Here is a 22,454-nt window from a genome sequence, read left to right as displayed (position 1 = left end):
GAACATCTGGAAATGTAACAGCTGCTTGTATTTATTCCTCTTTAGCACCAGTGTTCTCTCTCTTTTCTTCTATCCACCGATTCACATCTGCACATTTCTTCATATCGCTGTGACTCTCAAACTATGTGATGAACACAAGCTGAAGACATTTTGAATCCACTGCTGACAGTAGCTCAATACTACTATTGAAGGGTTGTCAAGGGAAACACTTAGGGACCCATGCTGAGAGGTGGGGCCCCAGAATCAGCTGATTACATAAGTGCACAAAAAGACTAAAAACAAAAGAAAAAAACGAACATACAGTATTTTACCACTCACCCAAAGGGAGGTATTATCACACACCTAAGCTTAGGGTGGATTTGGTTTGAAACCCTTATCAAAATACAGTGTGAGGTGCAAGTGCCCTATGAGTTGATATAAGCTGCTTTCAGTCACGCACTGAAGTTCACACATTTTCTTGAACATTTCTGGAGGGGCTGTATGTGAGGACGCAGATGTCAGTTGCTCCAGACAATTTCTCGGGTCGGGAAAACAGTGAAACAAGGACTAACAAATGCCTCGTACACTGCAGGGCTGAAATTTGGTGCAATGAATTAGTGAAAGTTGAAGGCCTGCAGCGTGGGAGACACTAGTTTGAATGTGTGTTTGTGTACCAAATCATTTTTGAAACATTTTAAAAAGAACCAACGTTTTCATCTTGACCGACACATTGCACAGTGCAGGGATTTACAGTAGCTTTCAAATGGCTTTATTAATTAAAAAAAATAAAATAATAGGAAGAAACAAACAGTCTAACATGAAGTAAAAACAGAATGAAGACATTCCATGTGCAAAAGGTTTTAAAACTGGAGACACATTTAATGACATATCCTGTTTGTGGTTAAGACTGTTGACTGGTGAAGTCAATATTTCACCTATCTGCAGGATACAGCAATGGCCTGCAGTGAAATGTGGTTGAGAGCTAAATTAGAGCTCATGATTACACTACACTGACAAAAAGAAATAATATATTTTTAAAATCATGTCAAGAGCCTTGTTTCTCAGCGTGGTCCAACAGCTTATCTAAAACAATCAAAGTGCCACAGAAAAGGTACAGTAGGTTCAAGTAAATTAATGAAATTCTAATCATAAAAAAACCTTAAAACCAAGTTAAGTAATATGTGCAAAATTATAGTTTTTTTTAAACTAAATATTCTATATGGGCTGGCTCATAAATACATACTGGAGTGTTGGAGTAAAATGTGTGGCTCAACTGAGCAGATCAAATGGCTCATGCAGTTCAAATTAAGACAGTGAAGACTGCCTAAGGTTTTTTTCTGAATTGGCCATGCACTTCTTCAACAGTGTGCATTAACATCCTGAACTGATTCTCAGTCAAGCTAATTTCACAAATAGTCCTGATAGAAAGTCACAGTCCCGTCTGTACAAGACAAGTATGATCAGAATAGATCCGATAACATGAATGTTCAGCTTGTCCAGTAGTAGACACAGTATAAAAACACATTTTATACATTTAACTGATTAACCAAGGCAGAGGTCTGAAGATGAAGTGGCAAGAACAGTCCCTTAAACAGAAAAAATAAGACAGCGTTGATTTTACCCAAGCCCTGTGTTACCTGTAATGACCAGCAATGACAGAAGAGAAGTAGTTGATTATCAGACACCCTGCCAGAAGTATCGAGCAACACTAAACATAATCAAAGCATTGAAATTCTAAAAGTCTAGAGTGTGCACAGTAATGCCATGGCTTTCAAATGAGTAAGGACTAGGATTTGGAATGGCGGAACGCTGGTCTACAGGGAGGAGCTGTCACCAGGCGTAAGTTGCAGCCCGTTGCTGACCTGGAAGCGCGTCTCATCTGATATACCATACTGCTCCAGGGGGTCCTGCAGAGACAAGAGACCATGAGCAAAGACTGTAAGAAAACAGTTGAGTGTGCAACAGAACAAATGCTCTGTTGTTGAATAGAATTAGATCTTAGATAACGTTGTTAGTTCAGGTAAATAACACAAAACACAAAGACAAATAAGAAAAAAAAACATAAAGTAGTTTACCATTTAACCAGAATGGTGTCTACACTTGCAACAAAGTTTGGGTTGGATTTAGTGAAGTTTTGAGATCTTTGAGACCTCAAAATATGGTGTGTGATGTGGGCAAAATTTAATTTTAACAAATCTACACACCATCCAAACAAAGAGAGGGCAGTAGTTTGAGTAGAGTATGAGTATAAGCAGCTTTCAGCACTGAAGTTCGGACATTTTCTCGAAGTTTACTGGAGGGACTGCTTGTGAGAAAGCAAATGTCCATGTCAGTCGCTCCAGATGTTATGTTCTAAAATGGGACAGTGTTTAGTTTAAAAAGGCAGAGAGGTAATGGTGTCCGATCGGCTGAGCGGGCCACATGGTTTTCATAGTACTGCCATACAGGCCAGTAGCCAGTCAGATTTACCTTTAGCCTCAGGGTACCCTTGTTGATTACAAGCCTAAACACTTGATAATGCTATGGTGCACAACTGAAGTTATGTCCCTAACTGATGCTGATGGCTGCTAACACCTGTTAACATCTAATGGCAGTTGGTAACTTAAATTGTGCAAAAGACCTTCAAACATACAAGGTTTTCTATAATGCTTTACGTGACGATATAAATTTTGAGTGCATTACTACATAACTCTGTTATAACCACATTAGTACATTACTGTACTTCAGTGTCCCAAGTCTCAGCTACAAAACTTTACCCCACAAAATCCAAACTAAGCATGACTCAAACACTGCCAGTGTATTTCAGAGTGTGGGCAGGGAGACGCTCCATCTGTTTGGCATTTAGTGCTGTGAAGGGTCTTACCTTGCCAGTGAGCCTGTGGATTTCAGTTCGATAAAATACCAGATTCTTCCTCATGAACTCGTAACTGCAGGAGATGAGAAGAGTTATTTTGACATGTGACGAGAAAAATGTTTCTAAGTGAATACAGTAGAGATTATACCTGCAAGTATTTGTGATCAGTTCAGTTCATCTCTATAAACTTAATCATGTATTACATAATGTACAACATTTTGTCTTTGGGGACCACTGCATCATTCATTAAATTTGTAACAGTGTTGAATCAACATCCTGCAGCAGAACAACACCAAAGAAGTAATGATCACTGCACATATGTAACCATAACAAAATGTTCATTTTTATGGCTATAGTTAATAAGATGAAACAACAAAGACATATTTCCTTGTTTCCTTGTATAGGTGTCTTTATCTTCACAGAAACAATGCTGGTCTAATCTATGGTCGAAATCTTTGTTTGTGGTTTCAAGGTGGAAGAATGAAGGAGTCATGACTACCTGGCTTTGATGATGGAGTCGACCCACTCCCCACACTGTTCCTCTGAGTCACACTCGAACAGATACTTCCTCTCTGCTTCATCCAGGAAAGCTGGAATCAGATCAAAAGATTTGAAGTTTAATGGTGATCCATAGTGCAAATTTACATATTAGAAATTGTAATAATAAATCCAATAATACTGGACTTTAATTCATTTCTCTGTGGCTGCTCTGTGATAAGTTTAACAATGCATAACAATTTGAATAGTATCTGCACAAACAATGAGCTCAGTAATGCAAACAGTCAGTGTGTGTGTCACCTGACGTGAAATGAAAACGAAAGGAGGCTGAAGCTCACCCAAGGAGAAGCTCTGACTGTCCTCTCTCTCCACCCTGCACTGCTCCAGCAGCAGAGCTCCAATCGGCTGACGAACCAATAAAATAATGACTTTAATAACATGATTATTATTGATTATTAAAACGGATCAGCTGTTTAAATGTTTCTCCAGCTCACCTCCTCCTCATCAGTCCGGAAGTAAAAGAGGAAGTTGACTACGAGCTTCACCAGCCTCCTCTTTACAACTGATTATAAAACAGAAAGAGCTGAGGTGAAACTTCACAACAATCAGCAGACAAGACAACTACAGTGTGAAGCCACAGATCAGCTGCTGCTCGCATGACGTTAGACAGAAGATAAGAGTGGTGTGTGTGTGTGTGTGTGTGTGTGTGTGTGTGTGTGTGTGTGTGTGTGTGTGTGTGTGTGCTGGAATAAACAGTTACCGTCTCCTTTCTTGGGTCCTCTCATCCCCAGCTCAGCTGCCTTCTCTGACGGCTGCCGGCTCAGAAACACCAGCTCCTTCTCGTTGAACCGCATCACTGACGCGGACACCCACAGTCTGTAGTCACAGACACACACAGAAGCTACAGGCGACACACGACATAACAACGCAGCAGCTAACAGCGGCACGAAGCTACAGGCGTGTTCTTTAAATATCGCGTGGTTCCTTATCTGCCGCCGCGCAAAAGTGACGGAGGGAGTTTGGTCATTTCTGATGGAGAACGGAGGGCTCGGACCTGTCCTTCATGTTACACACACCGGACACGGACACACACACACACACCGCTCCGTGTACACTGACACGCCTCACTAGAAACAGCACGGCGGCCGATGAGGGCCAAACTAGTAAAAGCGCGAGTGTAGAAACCCTGGAGGGATCCTCAGCCAGAGCGCAGCACATTATACAACTAGAAATACACACATTGCCACTACAGACATTTACAAAATGACCCCAAAGACATAAAATGACCACTACATGATCACAAGAGCGACAAAATGACCCACAAAGACATATAACTGACCACTACATGACCACAAGAGGCACAAAATATCCACTAAGACCAACAAAATGACCACTACATGTCCACAAGAGGCACAAATGGTCACACAATGACCACAACATGACCACAAGAGGCACATAATTACCACAAAAACACACAAAATGACCACTACATGATCACAAGAGAGACACAAAGACACAGAACTGACCACAAGAGGCAGGAAATGACCACAAAGATACACAACAGGGCCACGAATCAACCTCACTGAAACACAAAACAACCACAAAGAGACAAAATGACCACATGAAGACAGTTTGCTCTCATTGCATGTCTGACCCCAGGGGCACGGTGATCGCAGCTTGCAGTCTATTTTTATTTTCACAGAAAGATGAACTGCGTTTGGAAGTGTGTGTTTTTTGCCAACAATAACATTGGATGAGTTGTCTAGAGCTCATCGACTGTAGTCAATGATTTGAGGAATAAGTGAAAAGACTTTTTGTGAGAATGGTCACAGATCCAAAATAAACCATTTCAATCTTCAGGGCACAATTCACAAAAATAACTATTTATCATTAAAAAAGGAAATGGGGCATTTAATCAATCGCCTCCTCTAAAATTCAGATGCTGAATTGCACATTTTGTTCCACTTAAAACCAGACAAAGAATATTTCAGGCCAGTTCGGCCTCTGCTCCAGTCCGGCAGGGGGCAGTAATAAGCCTGAAGCTGCCGAAAAAAGCGGATGTAGAGAAAGCCACTTGGGCACGCGCAGTACGAGTTTACTGTGGCGTGATTCTAACGTTGTGGACTCGGTGAGTGTTTTGGACAAAGAACGCTGTTTATACGGTTTCCTCGTGTATACTTCTAATTGTGTCCTATGATTTACAAAGTTATTATCACGTACTACGTTTCACTCTTAGTTTGATCGTTCGGATTCGTTAAAAACCATTCATTGCGAGCTATAACACCGCTAGCTTAGCGTTAGCATTTCGCATAACGTCCGCTAGCATATTGCAGCTAAATGGATTTTGAAGAGAGTGATTTTATAGAAAGCTTTTGTGTCGTAGCGTATTAAACCAAATCATTTAATGTGACTCGGAAACATTTGTTTGAATTACTTTGCTGTTGTCTTTTGCTTTACTTCCCAGTAGTTAGACCTATCCCATGCAAGCTAAGCTAGCATCAAGAACTGTTTGGTCCAATTTAGCATATTGATGATTTTTATTTCCTTCATCTACTCACCAACCGCTTAAATAAACATAATATACATGTTTATTGAAATTATAATTTGTCACATGTACAATAAAGTAAATTATCATTACAGTTAAAACAGAGTCTTAAAAGTTTGGTAATATATGTGAGTCCATCCTGGGCAGCAATGTCTGAATGTTCTACGTTTGTTTTCCAGAGAATCAGGAAGGATCTTCTTGAAGGACCTGTCCAGGTTGGACTGGACACTCAGCTGTGCGTTTGAGTCCAGAACTTTGCAAAGATGGATTTCCAGCACCGAGCTGGAGGGAAGACGGGGAGTGGAGGGGTGGCGTCTTCCTCCGAGAGTAACCGAGACAGACGGGAGCGGTTACGGCAGCTGGCCCTAGAGACCATTGACATCAACAAAGATCCCTATTTTATGAAGAATCACTTGGGTTCATATGAGTGCAAGCTTTGTCTGACACTTCATAACAATGAGGTGAGGGGACACACGATGGAACTTCCCTCAATTACCTGAACGTCGCAATATTTTGAACGTTTTGAAAATTACAAATTACTCTCTTCATTACAGGGGAGTTACTTGGCGCATACACAAGGAAAGAAACATCAGACCAACTTGTGAGTCCACATCTTGTTTTTACCCTAACAAATGAAAAATGTTTTGTCTCTTAGGTTTAGTTCAGTTGCTTATTCTTATTTTGTGTTTACTTCAATACTTCACTTGCCCACGACTGAGAAACCAAAGTTAATGTTTCCAGTGTATTGAATAACGGAAGAGAAAACTTTTTGTTTGATTCAGAGCACGACGAGCAGCCAAAGAGGCGAAAGAAGCTCCTGCTCAGCCGGCTCCAGCCAAAGTCAAAGTTGAGGTCAAGAAATTTGTCAAAATCGGTCGACCAGGATACAAAGGTAAGCGGGCTATGGGTTATATATCAGTGCATTGTGTAGGTTATGTGGATAGTAATATGACTGCATATACATTGTATTTTAACACATGGTCCGTATTTCTGTCTTCTTTAGTCACCAAACAGAGAGACTCCGAAACTGGACAGCAGTCTTTACTTTTCCAGGTTTGTGTTCTTTGGGAATCCTCATGAAATTCTGTAGATTTTAAAGGATTTTTGTTATTTAGAGAATATTATTAATAAGGAAATTCATATTTAATTTTCCCTTTACTTTGGTATTTGCATTTAGTAAACAAGAGAAATTATAATTATCTTCTCCTCACAGTAATACTTCTCAACTTATACATATAGTGAATTTTGTGTATTTTCATTGTCTTACTGATCTGTAATTCAGTGCTGCATGCAAAAGCTCATACTCTGTTTGTCTATTGTTATGTCTTCTTTATAGAGGAATCAGCAAGCTTGTGGTTCACAGTGTACACTGTTGATTGATTTGATTAAAAATCCCACACAATCTGTTTTTGTGTGATTATTCTGTGATAAATAGCATCTCTACACTAAAATAGTTTAAAATGGGTTCAAAGCAGCACCTCATATGTACTGCTGCAGTGATGTTCTATCCATCAGAGAAAAGACATTAGGACAAACCTGTAAACAAGCTGTTTTTTTGTTTCTCTGTCCATCAGATCGACTACCCAGAGATCGCTGAAGGAATCGGACCGAGGCACCGTTTCATGTCTGCCTATGAGCAGCGCATTGAGCCCCCTGATCGTCGCTGGCAGTACCTGCTGCTTGCTGCTGAGCCATATGAGACTATTGCCTTCAAGGTGAGAGGAAGATGCTCTTTTGTTTCTCTGCTTTTATACGATTTTATTCTTCCTGCGGTGACATCATTATTTTTGGTCCTTCAGGTCCCCAGTAGAGAAATTGATAAAGCAGAAAACCGCTTCTGGACCCACTGGAACAGAGAAACTAAACAGGTACTGATAAGCTGATTTATTATCACAAAGGTAACCTAGGTATTTTATTTAGAAAATAGGATATATGTGATGTAATCCATCTTTCATGTTGTTTTTTTTCATTTCCAGTTCTTCCTGCAATTTCACTTCAAAATGGAGAAAGCTATTCCCCAGTCCACTGGTCCAGTGCCTCCTGCAGGTGTGAAGCGCCCCCTTCCTCTCATGACTGGAGTTGGACCCCGGTCACTAAATGATTCAATGCCCCCTCCCCCACCAGGAGGGATGTCTGTGCCCCCACTCCCACCTGGTGCCCCGGGTGCCCCCCAGATGCCCATGCCCCCCATGCCAATGAGGCCGCCACCTCCCGATGGACTCTCATTATCTAATAATTGATCATCTACCAGTGGATCATGATTGCTTTCTTTCATGGTCTGCAGTCCCACTTCCCTGCCTGCGGTGTCCATCTCACCGTAGGCACTGCAGGTACATTCAGTTTTTATTTTCCCTTCAGTTGATGTTTAAAGTCCACATTAGTAGATTTTTATACATTTGTTTGGTTTATCTAAATGTGTGAGGCAGTCTGCAACATTGTCATAACTACGCTGTACTGTTTTGTATAAATGCTTGGAGTCAGATCTTTTAAGAGTCTGTTTTTGTAATTAAATGATGAGGAGAAAAAACATTTCCATTTTTATGTCTTGCTTTTCCAAAGACATCACACACAAAAATGTATTGATGTAACAGCGATTGGGAGAGTGGGTCACAGCATAAGAAACACAAAAGAAAAGAGTAAGCTAGTGATGGTATTGACTCAGAATTTCTCTTGATCATAAAAACTGAAAATTCACCAAGACCTTTTATCTCTTCAAAGCAGCTCTCGGATGACAGAGTAGGGATCCAAAATGTTGATTAAAATGCAAACGTGATCCATGTTCCCATATTCTGCCTCTTCTGTAAGAATTAGATATTTCTGGCTTCACATTTCAAACAGCTGAGTGAACTGGAAACCTTCATAAGCAGCTGACAGACTGAAATAAGTTTTATTTATTTTAACACTATAAAGAGAGAAATCTGTTAATTACATGGATATTTCAAGTGACAGTGACTTCGCTGGTGAATCAAACAGAATCCTCGATCAAACACGGCAACAAAAAGCTGGAGCACAACGTTTCTGTGTCCTGGAAGCATAGATTACTTTTGAGTTTTAAAGATTGAATTCAAAAGATTCAAATTAGAAAATCATTGTTGATGAATTAGAAAATTAATTGGTGTCTGACAGAAGAAATAATAAACTCATTCCTTTTGAGTCTTTTTCTTCTCTCTCTTCTCCTCCAACCTTTTATTCTTCTCAGGTACTATCTCCTCATCATCGCCTTGATCTTCGTCTTCTTCCCTCGCTGCTTCTTCGAGTTCCTCCTCCTCATCTATTTTGTTCTTGTCTTTGGTTTCTTCATCCCTGGCTTTCCTGACCCTCCTGTCCTTTAATTTCCCATCTCTTTGCTTCGTGAGCTTTTTGTCCGGTAGCGGCCTGTTTCTGAGACCTCTAGGTGTTCGTGCCATTGCTCCTCTCTTTGCTCTCCCTCTTTTCACTTCTACGTCGTCGTCTTCTTCCTCCTCATCCTCTTCGTCATCAAGGTCTGGCAGCCACAACAACATTAATTCCCACAGAGATGTCTGAGGCTAGAGGGGGGGAGAGCACATGAAGTGGGTGCAGCAGTAAAACTAAGATTGAATAACAAAGTAATAAATAACCAATAGTAATTTACCTCTGATGGTTGTCCTCTGTGACGTGATGTTTCTGACCATCTCACCTTCAGTCCAACAACTTCTTCCTCCTGACCGCGCGAAGTCCCCTGACTACGCAAAGTTTCTGTATTTTTTTTAAAGAAACAACTCATTTACAGCAGTTATTCCATTTTTGTGCGTCATGTTCTACTTTCCTTCTAGTTTACTTTACCATGAAGCCTCTGAAAGCCCGAGGTGAGCACGAGGATGGTGATGGCCACAAACAGACATCGGTTCAGAGTGACGTTCTCCCACGGTGTTTCTATCTGGGCCGGGTTTTGTGTGGACAAGGTTTTAGGCAAGGATGCTGGGGGAAGACAAGAAAGGGAAGAATATATCAAAAGGAAGGACAAATTGCGTACTCTCTTTTTGTTGATCTGTTCCCCTCTTATAACTGAAGCTACAGCCAGCAGCCGCTAAATTTAGATTAGTATAAAGACTAAAGACAGAGAAAAGCTTACTCTGGCTCAAGCAACTAAATCTTAATATGTTATATTGTGTCTTTTTAAATGATACAAAAATTCAAGTAGGAATGCAACAATTTTCTACTTTATGGGGGTTTATATTAGAGTCCAACCGATATGGGTTTTTGGGGGCTGATATTGGGGATTACAAGACATTTCTGATATCGATGTATTTGTTTAAAATAACTGGTAATGATTCTTAAGATGTAAGATCTACCTAGCTACCTATACCCATAAATAAAAAGGGAAAAAAACTTAAATTAAGAAAATAGTTACTTTTCTTACATATAATGTAAACATAGATAGTTGGGCTCGCTCTGTGTTATATGCTGGAGTACTTGTTGGGTGGGTGTAGTGACTTTCATTGGTGATGGCAAATAACCCAAAAATATTAAAGTTATTGTTTTCACAGTTACATGTTTGAATTTTAAAATCAATCAAATGACATTGTAACAGTTGTCACCTTTTACAGAGTGTTTTTCTGTTTAGCCTGCTGGCTCCCACCACACAAAGACAAAGTCGTCTTGACAAGAAAATGAATCAGCTAATATACTTCAATGTTGAATCATGTCCTTGAAAAGCTGAGGGTTACACAGAATAAAAGAAATGGCTCACGTGTTCTAGGGAAGCTTGGTTCTCTGAGTAAAGTCTTGGGTTCTGCCCTTGGTTGTTGTGAAGCTGGAGCCATTTCCTGTTGGAGAGCAACATGTAGTTGAGAATGAAAGAGATATCAGTGGGGGGGGAGACAGTGAAACATTTTTCATGTTGGTTCATTTCCAACTAACCTCTCTGATTTTCCTTGCAGCATACATTTCTGAAACAGACAGATATAGAGTTACTGAGGGGGGGTGCAGTATCATAAACCAAAAACAAACAAAAGTCTGAACAACCATGCCCTCAATATAAAGTTCATTTATCCACATATGTTTAAACCTATTCAGAAATTCGTTTTGACAACATTTTAATAATCCAAATAGAAAATAATAATGGGACATGTATCGTGATTATTATCGATATCGACTGACATTTTTTATTTTCATATAATTTCACCCAGCCCTAGTCTTATTACCAATATACCACGATTGTGTTTAGATGAGCTGAGGCCTACTACAGTTCTCTGACAAGTGAAACAATCTGTTCCCCAACCATCCGTCCAACACGGCCAAGGTGCATTATCACTGTGCTCACTTTGACCAGGAGTCATATTTCAGCGCCTCCCTTCGCTGATGCTCGTAAGTATTTATAGAGTTGGACAATACAACGGATGAGTGCTTTATGTGCAGGCATTACAGATTCTGTGTACGTGTGTGTTAGGATGTGTGTCGCCACCTGGTCTGCGGATCTGTCGAACAGGCTTGTGTGGAGGAGGATCTGCTCTTGATGTCCCTAACTCCTCCTCAAATGTCTCATAGCTTTCTTCCATCCCTTCCCTGACAGAGAGAGGGTGAGAGGAAAATGGAAGGAGCTCAAAACTAAGTTTGTTTCAAAAGGATGTGGCATTTTTAGACATTTGCAGAAGATGCAGTCAGAGTTCAGCTGAATATATGCTGAATATATGATGAATGGCAAAAAGTAACTTCTATTGTCTTATCAGTGCTTCATGTTAAAGGTCGACTTCTGAAGCAGCTTCTTGACCTTCCCGTTTACAGATGAAAGCTGTAAGCCTTATGGGTTGCATGACATTTCTAAATGGACACTGAACAAATGTCCCAGCAGCTATAAATAGATGAAGCAATGCCACTGCAGAGACATGGAAGTGGATGGATACACGCCACATATAAATACACACAAAACAAGAAGAATACCTGATTCTGCTGTAGTATACGTCCGGCTATAGCTCCACTAGTGATGAAACATAACCTCTGACCCTGGTTAATATATAACGACCTACCTGCCTCCACATGTATGGTCCCCAGGGCAGCGTCGGGGAAGCTTTGTCACAGAGTCCGTTGTTCCTCTGCTGAGATGGCAGCAGAGTCATTCTCTGAGCTGTGTGACGGCCGAGCACAGGTGCTGGAGAAGGAAAAAACAAAAAGCACTGAGTGACGGCCAGTCAGACGTGTTGAATGAGGCTGGGCTGACATTACCGTGCACCGTACAGCTGTCACACCCCAGGAGATGGCACAGAGGGGAATACAAGGTTTTACCAAGTTGTGGTAAATGTTGGAAAAATCTAATTCTATTGTATTATTTATAAAAGTAATCAAAATGAATCAATGTCACAGATTTAAAGCAACTATAGGGCAACACCCCTATACATAAAAAACTGTATTTTGTCTGCATACAAAAACAAAAGGACAAAAAGTTCCGCAAATGTCAAGTAAATTCATTTTTTTAGATGCTTTGTATATTGCTCTTCTGTCTGGAAATCTGTTCCGCAGTTCACCAGCAGAGGGCGTCACTCTACTTGGTAAATGGCGTTTACAGCTTTGCTGTAAGTCTGTGTCAGACTTGCCATCATGGAGATTAACAGAGGGGCCAACACATTTTCTCTTTATGATCTGACCATCAGCTGCACCCTCTCTATCAGACAGTTTAGAAACACATGGACAATTTATCATTCTTGTATTTACATAAATACTTTATTGCACATTTCCTCAGCCTATATTGTTCATTGAGCGGGGACAGTATTTATCCCAATGCTGTGTGTGTCTGTTGTGAGGCTTTGAGGCAAACTCCCCACCAACCAGAAGCTGTGTAAAGAGAAAAAGTAAAGATTACAGGGTTATATCAGGGTGAGGAGGTGGCGTCCTCGATTATGTGGGAGGTGAGAGGAAAGGAGGTGTTGGTAAACAGACGAGAGCAATGTTGATGACTCATACCTTTGCTGTGACTCTGCCCAAATCCCCTGAACCGCACAACAGTGTGCCCATCAGTAATCGCTCTGAATGGGACATAAGCTCTGTAACCTTTGCTGCAGGCAGGCTGGCCAATAGACACCGTGTCAAAGTGGTGCACGCGACTCTGTGATAATGCAGCTTACATTCCAATGATGCACAAAAACTGACATAATTGATCGTGTTTGTTCAAGTTACAAAGTGTACAATATGTTGTATGTGGATGTGCTGTAGGTTGACACAGTCCAGTACAACAGTTCACATATCACTATGCACTATGAAGATGTGTTCTTTCAGTGGTGGTTTGTCAAAATTATAACACGAATGAAACTCCTTCTGCTTTTAGCATCAACATCTTCCCCTATCTTGCTCCATCTGAAATTGTGTCTGGTTTCCTTATAGCACATCTCAAACTCATGTGACCATAGATACTGAGAATAGAAGACATCACAATCCAATGCTATTTTTATTATTTTGAGTTTTCAGCTGGGAGATGTCAGGTTGAATTAAATCTTCCTTGGCTGTTCCACAATGTCCTCCAGTTGGGGGGGGGGGGTCGGCAGGGACTGACAATAACTGCCCGTCTTCTCCTGGCTTGAAGTTCAGCTCCTCCCTCTTGTTCCACTGACAAAAATACCCTTTTTGCTCCTGACCCCAAACCAGCTGTCTTTCTCCCTCTCTGTGCTACTACCAGGAGGTTGAGCATCTTCCACAGGGAGTCTACTTGGATGAAGGCGACTTCTACTCCCGGATGAGCTGCATAGATTTAGCTGGTCTCACGTGGATCTGATGCCTTTTCTGTCTCTTGTTTCAGCCTGTGCTTTGGGGACCTTGTTATGACACCTTCTGTATCGCCCCTGGGTAAGTGTGATCTTGCACAGCACCAGTATGTGCACCGGTGGGTCTCACCTTCTATAACTTATATAATGGGTCCCTTCTCATTTCCCACCTGTGCAGGTTTGTTGGTGTTGATAAGGTCCTTCTTTGTCCACTCGCCCTGTCAACCAAGTTCCACACCACCTCTGTCTTCGGCCCCTTCCTCCTCCAGGTGTCAGACTTCAGCTGGGATCACGTGTTTCCTCTGACTAGGGTCTGATTTATAGAGTGCTGGAAGTAGGTGGTTCTGAGTCCTCTTCCCAAGTCTCCCTGTGAAAGAGGTCTAGATGATGTCCTGCATCTTAAGTATGGTGTCTCAGAACATCAAAAACAACCCATAGCAAATTCCATCCTTCCATCTATCATTTGCAAATTCCTAAAACTTGGCACAACCACTCATCCTGTTATTGCACATGGAATAAGGACTGTTTGTGTGATCAGACTCACTGTGACCTTTAATGAAATGATGATACATAAGTATATATTCATATAACCGTATGAGTATTTGTAGATAATTGTATCATTCCACTACACCATCTAACTATCCCTCTATCCATCCATCTATCTATCAGTCCGTACATATGTCCATCCATCCATCCAATAATTTATCGTGTTTGTTCAAGGTACAAAGTGTACAATATGTTGTATGAAGATGTGTTCTTTTAGTCTTATTCTCTTAAACTGAGCATGTCTCCAGACTCAATAAACCAAATGCACAATATCATTCTGCTAATTTATCGGTGCTTATTAGTCTCACAACTTAGACGTCATCATCTGTGTGAACGGTTTCCATTACCACTGGAAAGCATTTGATTATGACACATTCATTCTAATGTATCAACTATACCATGTGAATCTTAAGACTCAGGAGTTTCGTCCGTCTTATTCTCAGCTGGTGTCGATGTTAAAGAAAAGTGAAACTCAGCCATTTTTGGGCCAAAGCCTTTAAGAGTGTTTCAAGGGCGACACATGGCCTCTGTGGACACAATAAAGGGAGCAAATATTGCCCGTGGGTGTCTATGTTCCAAATTCGGGCTCCAGAGGGATGTGAGCTTTGTCAGGCTTTTTGTCCCCTTTTGTCCTTTCATAATGAGGAGGACAGACTGTTCGGCACCAAGTGGGAGCTGCTCTGTGACCTTCCTCACCGAAGAATATGGTTGAGCCTGAAACAACACTACCTGTATTACACTACCTGGATCTCAAAGGCCTCAATGACTTGTATGTGGGACTAATGGAGTGAATTATTTAGCTTTGGTTTGCTGTGAAAGAGCTGATGTCTCTTTAAAAAAAAGCAAACATTTAAAGATGATGCTGTCAGAGCAGTATAGACTTCATGAGTCAGACGTAAGGACTTAGCTTCAAATAAAGCTGACAATCTGACAGTTTTGCCCAAACAACTGGTTGTGTGTAAACAGGTGAGACAGCGCGCAGGATTTGAATGTTTCTTTCAAACTCAGACATGTACTTATATATAACCTACAGAATATATCTGTTATTTAACTGGGTAGAAGTCTCACTGAGATTAAAATCTTTAACAAGAGAGACCTGGCAAAGCAAAACAGTATTATAAGAATGAGTTGACAAAACAGACAATTACAGTTGCCATACACCAGATACACAATACACATACAATCTTCGAGGTGAATTTCAATAAAAACTTTGAGAGCATCCAGAGCCACCATAGTGACCTATTTTCTAAACCCTATACATTTCACATCCTTATGTAGATTAGAGAGGGCAGCATGTTTTAAAGCTTTTTTGTAGAATATTGTCCATTGTCACATCACTTTTTGTGTGCATGACTGAATTTATGACCAACTTTTAAGGTGAAGGTGTAAACGTATCCCTGTTTTGTAGACCTATACTATATTGCTCCTCTCCATGATCATTTCTTCAGGACTCTCGTCCATGTCACATGGTCTTCTTCTGCAAATGGAGGTGTTCAGCTGTCATGGAGATGGATCTGTTGACATCCAGAAAATAGTTGTTACAGTTTCATCCGTAGTGCTTCTGTGTGTTAGTTGAGAAAACTAGGACTAAGAACTCATTGTTGAGATCGTAAATTGTTCGTGCAAAACTACCAAACGTAAATGAACATCGATTAAGGATGGCTCGTTAACAAAGCTAATACAAAAATCTGAGGGTTTGAATCCCTGCTTGGTCGTGGTTTGCAGGTTCTCCCTGGGCCTCCAGGTACTCCGGCCTCCTCCCACGGTCCAAAGACATGCAGCTTGGGGTTTGGTTAACTGGGGACTATAGACTGAAGCTGTGAGTGTGAATGGTTGGTTGTCTTTGTATGTTGGCCCTGTGATACGCTGGCGACCTGTCCAAGATGATGGATATATGACTTGACCTGAACTCAGACCAGTGACTCAAAAAACAAAACTTTTTTTATAGTTGATAGAGATTGAGATAGTGACGCTTGTTGCACAGAGATCTTTAAAAAGGAACCAGAACTGTGTGTGTTCAGTGGATAAATAGATACTTGTAAAGATTGAGATGAGGAAACCTCGCTGCCTGACAATAAGAAAAACTATCCTACATATTTTGTTCCAGAAATCTTTCTTTGTAGTTACAAATTGTTCCATTCAGCTCTATCTGGAGTGCTGAGCTTCATTAATTCAAGTCTCAATGGAGCTGCGTCAGAACTTCTAATTCAAATTATTCACATATAGAGGACAGACATGAGTATCTGCTCAATGTTCAAATGAGGAATATGAGTTAGAGTTTATTCACACCACAATATATGTTGGTTCAAATGTTTTAGCATAGATCTGACTGCCTTGTGTGTTAGTGTAATGATGCCAAATCATACAGTGACAAGTGTTTCTGTTCTCTCAGCCCACAATTCCCCATAGAGACCTGTGTGTATAGAAGAAAGTGAACCCTTATATATCTTTAATGGGTCCTATATAACAGATTTTAAACAGTTTTACTCTCATGTTGATTTATTGTGGCATTTTACTGCTTCATTAACTTTGTCTCTTTGTTCCATTTAAAAAACAACATTAAGATTATTATGCACTGAACAAGCAGCCCTGCCAGTCGCTGGATCTGCACCAACGACCCTCATTTGCCAGAACAGCCTCACAGGACCTGCTCGCCTTCCAGCTCACACATCTGCCTGTGAGTTCAACCTCCTCCTTCTCAGATGTGCTGACACTGTAAAACCTGTATTTGAAGAGGAACGACACTGTATCCACAAGGATTCAGGCGAATGACTCGGTGCTGCTCGACTTTCACTTTGAATCTCATACCAAAGCCTTCAAGTTCCTCTCGGAGCCGCAGTGGGACTCGTGTGTTTCTCTGGATCTCTTCAGGCAGCTCGCTCAGCTCTTTTGATCTTTTAGAAACTACAACATGCAACGGGCCGGATGGCGAGTACGACTCTTGCCAGGGGTTCACGGGGGAGAGCTGCTCATGCTGTAATCCGGACTACGCCCTCGGGCAGATAATGTCCTGGCAATTTGATAATCTGTCCCTCACTTTGCCATCGCAGGAGGTGTTACGTCCAGAGAGATCTCTCTCTGAATGAGCTGGAAGATGAGATGCGGGGCCCAGAGGAATGCTGGGACGTGCTGGAGGATGACTCTGACGGGAGGGTGGGGGGTGATCTGAGGAGAAAATCAGTTATCTGGAAGCCCTGTTTCATCATTATAGGATGAGATCCAGGGAAGATGAGAGAGCTGAAAAGAAAAGATGAGAGAAGGGTAATTGGTTGGAGATATTGGATTTCTTAAAAGTCAATGGAAATCCAATTTGTTGAGTTCGATAGTGAATATTAAGTTCAACTTATCTCCCTTCTTCAGAGCACGTTGCCTGTTTTAATGAAACTTTGATGCCAAGGTGTTAAGATACTGATATGTTTTGTTTTAGTGTCCTGCACTTCATCTTTTTCTGGTTTTGTGTTCTCCTTCATAACCTTTCATTCCAATTTAACCTTTCAAAATCAGTTCAACAACTACTTTTTCATCCTTTTTCCCCACCTACTTCAGTGATGGGCTCTCTCCCCCGCTAACACTTCACTTTCACAGTCACACCAGAGTTTCTTGGCCGAATGTGTACAGGTTTCCCCCGCTCCCTCCCTCCTTCCCTCTATGGCTCCCTCCCTGTCTCTCATTGTATCTGCAGGCCACTTTATTGATGGAGTAATTTGCCCTGAGATTGTACTGCAGTCTCCCGGGTGCTATGTGTATTAATTACCATCTATTCATCTGAGGCTGTTCAGCCTTTCAGCGTGCTGCAGATCAGCAGTTCCAGGCCAGTGCTTCACAGCTCCTGTCATGGCCCTAATGCTCCGGCGCGAAGCGTGTGTGCCTGTGGAGAGGCGAGTAATGTGAAACCTCATGCACCGAGGAAGAGTGAGATTTATAACTGCTGCCCCGGCGCTGACCACTTCCTTGGCGTGTGGAAGGGACACAACACACACACACGTCCAGTTTGGACAAGCAAGATTTTTTAGCTCTGATCACGCGATGAGATGCTGTTTGTCTTCATCGGGGTCCTCACCCCCTTAGTCAAGCAAGTTTGTGCATGTTACTTGTGCAGGCCTATAATCAATAACTCATTCCAGTGTCTTCAACTCATTATAAATTAGTGAAACTGCAAATGAATTTCAGATAAAGCCTTAATTTGTACACAGTGAGAACTGGAATGACGCATGTACCCCCGCCAGGGCCCAACAGTCATGATTCTGAGTGCTGTTTTTTTTGCATCAAGATCTATTAATTATTCCCTGGGAAATTTGGAAAAAAGACCCCATCACACAGTGTGACAGAAAGTGTAAATAAAATCCCTTCATCTGGATCCTTCCACCAAGTGTCATAGAAATCCATCCCTTAGTTTTTGTGTATAGTCTTCCTTGTTTAAACCAGCCAACAAACAGACAGCGGTGAAAACATAACCTCTATTACGAAGGTAATGAGAGGGGAAGATGGAGAGGTGTGTGTGTGTGTGTGTGTGTGTGTGTGTGTGTGTGTGTGTGTGTGTGTGTGTGTGTGTGTGTGTGTGTGTGTGTGTGTGTGTGTGTGTGTGTGTGTGTGTGTGTGTGTGTGTGTGTGTGTGTGTGTGTGTGTGTGTTCTGTGTGTGGGCTATAAAACCCATAGAGGTAAATTACACCCTGACTCCCACTATCATCGCTCATCTGAGCCCAGTGAGAGGGTTACAGACTGGTCGTTTTTCTCTCTCTCTGAGGATGCAAGGTCAGTTTTATTACACACTCGCTTTCCCAAAAAGGTCTTTTTTAATCCTCGATTTCTATCTCACTCTTAAAATACAGCTGTTAAGAGGAATGACAGCCTCCTCAACCCTCATCTGACTCATCTAACTGGCTTCTTCTTCTTCTTCAGCTTATTCAAGGAGCCTGTTTTTTCCCCGATGTGAGCATCAGTGGCAGCGTTCAACTTGTGCTCTTAGGAATTTAATCCTCTTGAGTTTTTTTTTGGCTGGGATGACACACTGTTCTGTTTCTGCACATGTAGGCTCAACCACTGAGATGTTTTTAAATAAAGAAGGGGTAAATTACAGTCTGAGTAAAAATGCATTCAAGTAAATGTGAAAAATGAAAACCATACTGTAGATCTTTGAGTTAAAATGAACTCTGACCATATCCAACAGACAAAACATATTGAATTGAAATGAAATCTGACTTTTCAAATATGAATGACCTTGACAATATTACATATTCTTTATCAGTACATGCACTTTTCTGAGTTGTAGCAGCAGAATTGAATTTTTTCGCTATACACAGTTCAATGACAAACTGTTGCCCAGACGATTGACTCTTTTCACTTGACTTTTCATTACAGAAGCTTCAAAATTGAACGTTAAAAGACTGTAAACTGCACCAGAGTGTGTGATCAGCTGCCACTGCCTCCTTATAGATGATGTGTCAGACAGCAGACAGATATATGCAGACATTCACACAGGATTTATTAAGGTGTGATGTACATTTGTAAAAGCAAAGATAAAAGGCCTGGAGATTTTATACACATGTTGTTATTCAAAATTCACGGCAACAAGAATAGAGCTTCAGACAAACGCACAACCATGAAATGTGTTTATTCAGGGGCAAATCTAGGGGTGGGGGCCAGGGGGCAATGGCCCCAGCAGAAATCTAATTGTACCTCTGTCCTCTAGTCACATACTAACAATACTGATTGTATTATAAATATATAAATATGTTAATATTTATTATTCTCTAAGGTTTTTTTAAGTACACAATGTGCTTGAACAAGAATTAAAAATATATATATATTAAATGACGTGTGGCTTTGCTCAAAGCTGTAGAGCTGACAGTAAACAAGCAATGGCTTAAATCTGCATCTAAGTGAATCAGGAACTGTGTATGGATGTTGGACATACCATAATAGGCCCCTCTGTGTAAATTGTTGGCTTTTTACAGCCCCTGATTCCATCATTGTCTTATTTCTATTTTATACATTACCTCTGCCCAGAGTTTTCACTCTTGTCCTGTGTTTATCGGTTGGTTGGTTGTATGTAAGCAAGATGACACAAAAACTACTTGACAGATTTCCTCGAAACTTGGTAGAAGGATGTGGTATGTGTCAGAGAAGAACCCATTGACTTCTGGTGTGGATCCAGGATTTCTCTTTCACTTTCTTTAACATTGCGAGAAAGGGTGTTTTCAACATTTTCCCAAGGAATGATTCATGGCTCTTGATTTTTTTTTTAAAGAAGAAAAAAAACTGTCACATTTAAAAAACTGATATCTATGAGTGTGAAATACGGATTATATCTAAGGGACTGTTGAGCCTTCGCGGAGTTTTGCACTCGACTGAGTGCCATTCTAGTTGTTTATATACTCTCTCTTTATTTCATTTTTTGATTGTGTGTCTCTTTTATGCAGAAGTTCTTTGGGACATCTAGGAAGCTGCTGTATAGATAAACAGATGGGTACTTTGGAGAGGCAAACAACATTTGGTCGGATACAGATACAGAAAACTGTAGAGACAATAGCCACTTCACATCTGCAAAGCTTCTTTTGTGCTTGTGTTTTTCACAACCTCGCTGCCTGATTTTGAAACTAGCGTCGCCACCATTTTTTTCCTTTTCTCTCCCAGAGATATTTTTTCCTTGCTCCCCGACGCTGTTTGTGTGCGAGCAGCCTTTCAGCCAGTCTCTGGTTGTCAACTGATTGTAGATAATTACAGCTATTTGACTGCAGCTTTCACAGCCCGTCCTTTCTGGAGGCACTTACAGAGGAAGAACATGCCAAGCGAGAGCTCTTAACTGCCTCTGCAGATAGCAGACACAATGACACAGTGAGTGTGATGGAATATAAATCACATATGTGACTTATCAGATGTTCACGGATAAAAAATCTCCTCTTTTTTAAAATCCTCTATATGTAAACAGACGGATTTTGCATTGATTTATCATCCAAAGCACCAAATTACATTCCTAAACATTAAGTACTGCACTCAAGTGCTGCAGCAAATTATAAAATCACACCCTCTTTTTCACGATCTAAGCATTTTCAGCAAGAAATGTTGTTTAAAGTCGATAGAGTGCAAATAAAAATAGCTGCACTTGTCTTGTTAGAAAAATGAAATGCAACCACAGATGATTTAGTGGCAGCGATGGAGGAAATTCTCCCTCTGTCCAGTTTTGTGGACACTGACCCCCTCCCTCACATGTTATGAGCCTAATCCTGGTTTGAAGGAATGTAATTGTTCTTGAGCTGTCATACATTAGCTACATGCCTCTCAGCTGAGAGCTATATCCAGAACAGTAGGAATGAGTCAGAGTCTTTATGATGACAGCTCTCCCCGTTTTCCTCCGTCTCCCTCTTTCTCTCGCTGCCTGTCTGACACTCTTTTTTGTCTCATCCCCCTTCTTTTTCGTCTCCACTCGGTGTCTTCTGCGCCCTCCTTCCATCCCTCTTTTGACGTCTCCTGCTTACATAAGCTGAGCTGTGTGCCGCGGCGGTGGAGACTTGAGGACCCATCACAGCCGTCACTCATTGGGAAACCCCCAACCCCTTCTCTCTGTCTGTCTCCTTGTTTCTCAGGGAACCATGACAGCTGCACACTTGACCGCAGGCAAAAGTGGAAAACAGCAAGAGGGATTAAAGCAGAAAAACATAGCCGACACATGCACTTTTCTCTATTCCATCTTTCTCCATCTGTTCCTCACACAGGCCTTTTCCTCTAACTCTCACATGAGAACATGAGGTTCAGTACTTTCACAGCAGGCCTACAAGTTCATATATGAATATATTTTTAATATTACTCTCACCATGTAGAGTATATAGATTTATACAACACTGTCACCATTTTGACATTACAGATGGTTGACTGAAGTTGGAGGGGAAATGTAACTTTAAAGGATCAGTTCAGAATTGTTTCATGTATTTCTTAATACAGTTCTCACATGCCCATGCACATTCGCTGCATCTCAATTCAGGGGCTGCATCCTCCGGAGGCTGCATTTGAAGACTGATTTCGTCACAGCAGTGTGACTAAGCTTTCCCACTCTGAAGGCTCCTTCAAATGCAGCCAACATATACATCCCCGAGAAAGGAAGGCTCCAACATGTGGATCCAACCCCGGCCCAACCTATCCCACTGCTTTTTAAAGAAGTAGCGACATTACGTCCAATGCTTGTGTAAGACGCTTCAACTCAACTGAACAGCTAGCAGTGCACATGTAAAAAAGACCAAGGGGCATTAACGCGGTCTGCGCAGGTAGAGGCCGCCCCTGAATTGGGAAACAGCTACTGAGAGCGTGTTTGTTGTAGCTAAAGCA

At 41.3% G+C, this 22,454-nt stretch overlaps 3 protein-coding genes across 5 annotated transcripts; 1 reads left to right on the top strand and 2 right to left on the bottom strand.

Moving 5' to 3' along the window:
- Positions 1–725: 725 nt before the first annotated feature.
- On the bottom strand, positions 726–4,468 carry plekhj1 (pleckstrin homology domain containing, family J member 1). The gene is made up of 6 exons (XM_035171556.2): positions 4,092–4,468; positions 3,826–3,893; positions 3,670–3,736; positions 3,333–3,423; positions 2,843–2,906; positions 726–1,886 (listed from the first exon to the last, which is right to left on the bottom strand). Exons 1-6 carry the CDS (start codon positions 4,183–4,185, stop codon positions 1,794–1,796), a joined length of 477 nt encoding a protein of 158 aa, XP_035027447.1. The 5' UTR covers positions 4,186–4,468; the 3' UTR covers positions 726–1,793.
- Positions 4,469–5,368: 900 nt separating this feature from the next.
- On the top strand, positions 5,369–8,405 carry sf3a2 (splicing factor 3a, subunit 2). The gene is made up of 8 exons (XM_035171298.2): positions 5,369–5,459; positions 6,056–6,337; positions 6,431–6,477; positions 6,659–6,768; positions 6,880–6,929; positions 7,451–7,591; positions 7,676–7,744; positions 7,853–8,405. The coding sequence occupies exons 2-8, from the start codon at positions 6,140–6,142 to the stop codon at positions 8,114–8,116; spliced, it is 879 nt and encodes a 292-aa protein (XP_035027189.1). The 5' UTR covers positions 5,369–5,459; positions 6,056–6,139; the 3' UTR covers positions 8,117–8,405.
- A 339-nt stretch (positions 8,406–8,744) lies between these two features.
- Positions 8,745–11,980, bottom strand: LOC118118255 (junctional sarcoplasmic reticulum protein 1). Of its 3 annotated transcripts, XM_035171297.2 has the most exons (8): positions 11,864–11,970; positions 11,299–11,402; positions 11,161–11,201; positions 10,758–10,786; positions 10,588–10,663; positions 9,681–9,815; positions 9,490–9,593; positions 8,745–9,403 (listed from the first exon to the last, which is right to left on the bottom strand). In XM_035171297.2, exons 3-8 carry the CDS (start codon positions 11,174–11,176, stop codon positions 9,017–9,019), a joined length of 747 nt encoding a protein of 248 aa, XP_035027188.1. In that variant the 5' UTR covers positions 11,177–11,201; positions 11,299–11,402; positions 11,864–11,970; the 3' UTR covers positions 8,745–9,016. The 3 variants fall into 3 exon arrangements, with proteins under 3 accessions (XP_035027188.1, XP_035027186.1, XP_035027187.1); XM_035171295.2 differs by lacking the exon at positions 11,161–11,201 and having other exon boundaries at positions 11,302–11,402; positions 11,868–11,980; XM_035171296.2 differs by lacking the exon at positions 11,161–11,201 and having other exon boundaries at positions 11,302–11,402.
- Positions 11,981–22,454: the final 10,474 nt, after the last annotated feature.

The sequence above is a fragment of the Hippoglossus stenolepis genome, chromosome 11, assembly GCF_022539355.2.
Source record: "Hippoglossus stenolepis isolate QCI-W04-F060 chromosome 11, HSTE1.2, whole genome shotgun sequence".
Lineage (NCBI taxonomy): Eukaryota > Metazoa > Chordata > Actinopteri > Pleuronectiformes > Pleuronectidae > Hippoglossus > Hippoglossus stenolepis.
Note: the sequence above shows the minus strand (reverse complement) of the source record. Positions and strands in the feature narration are given on the sequence as shown.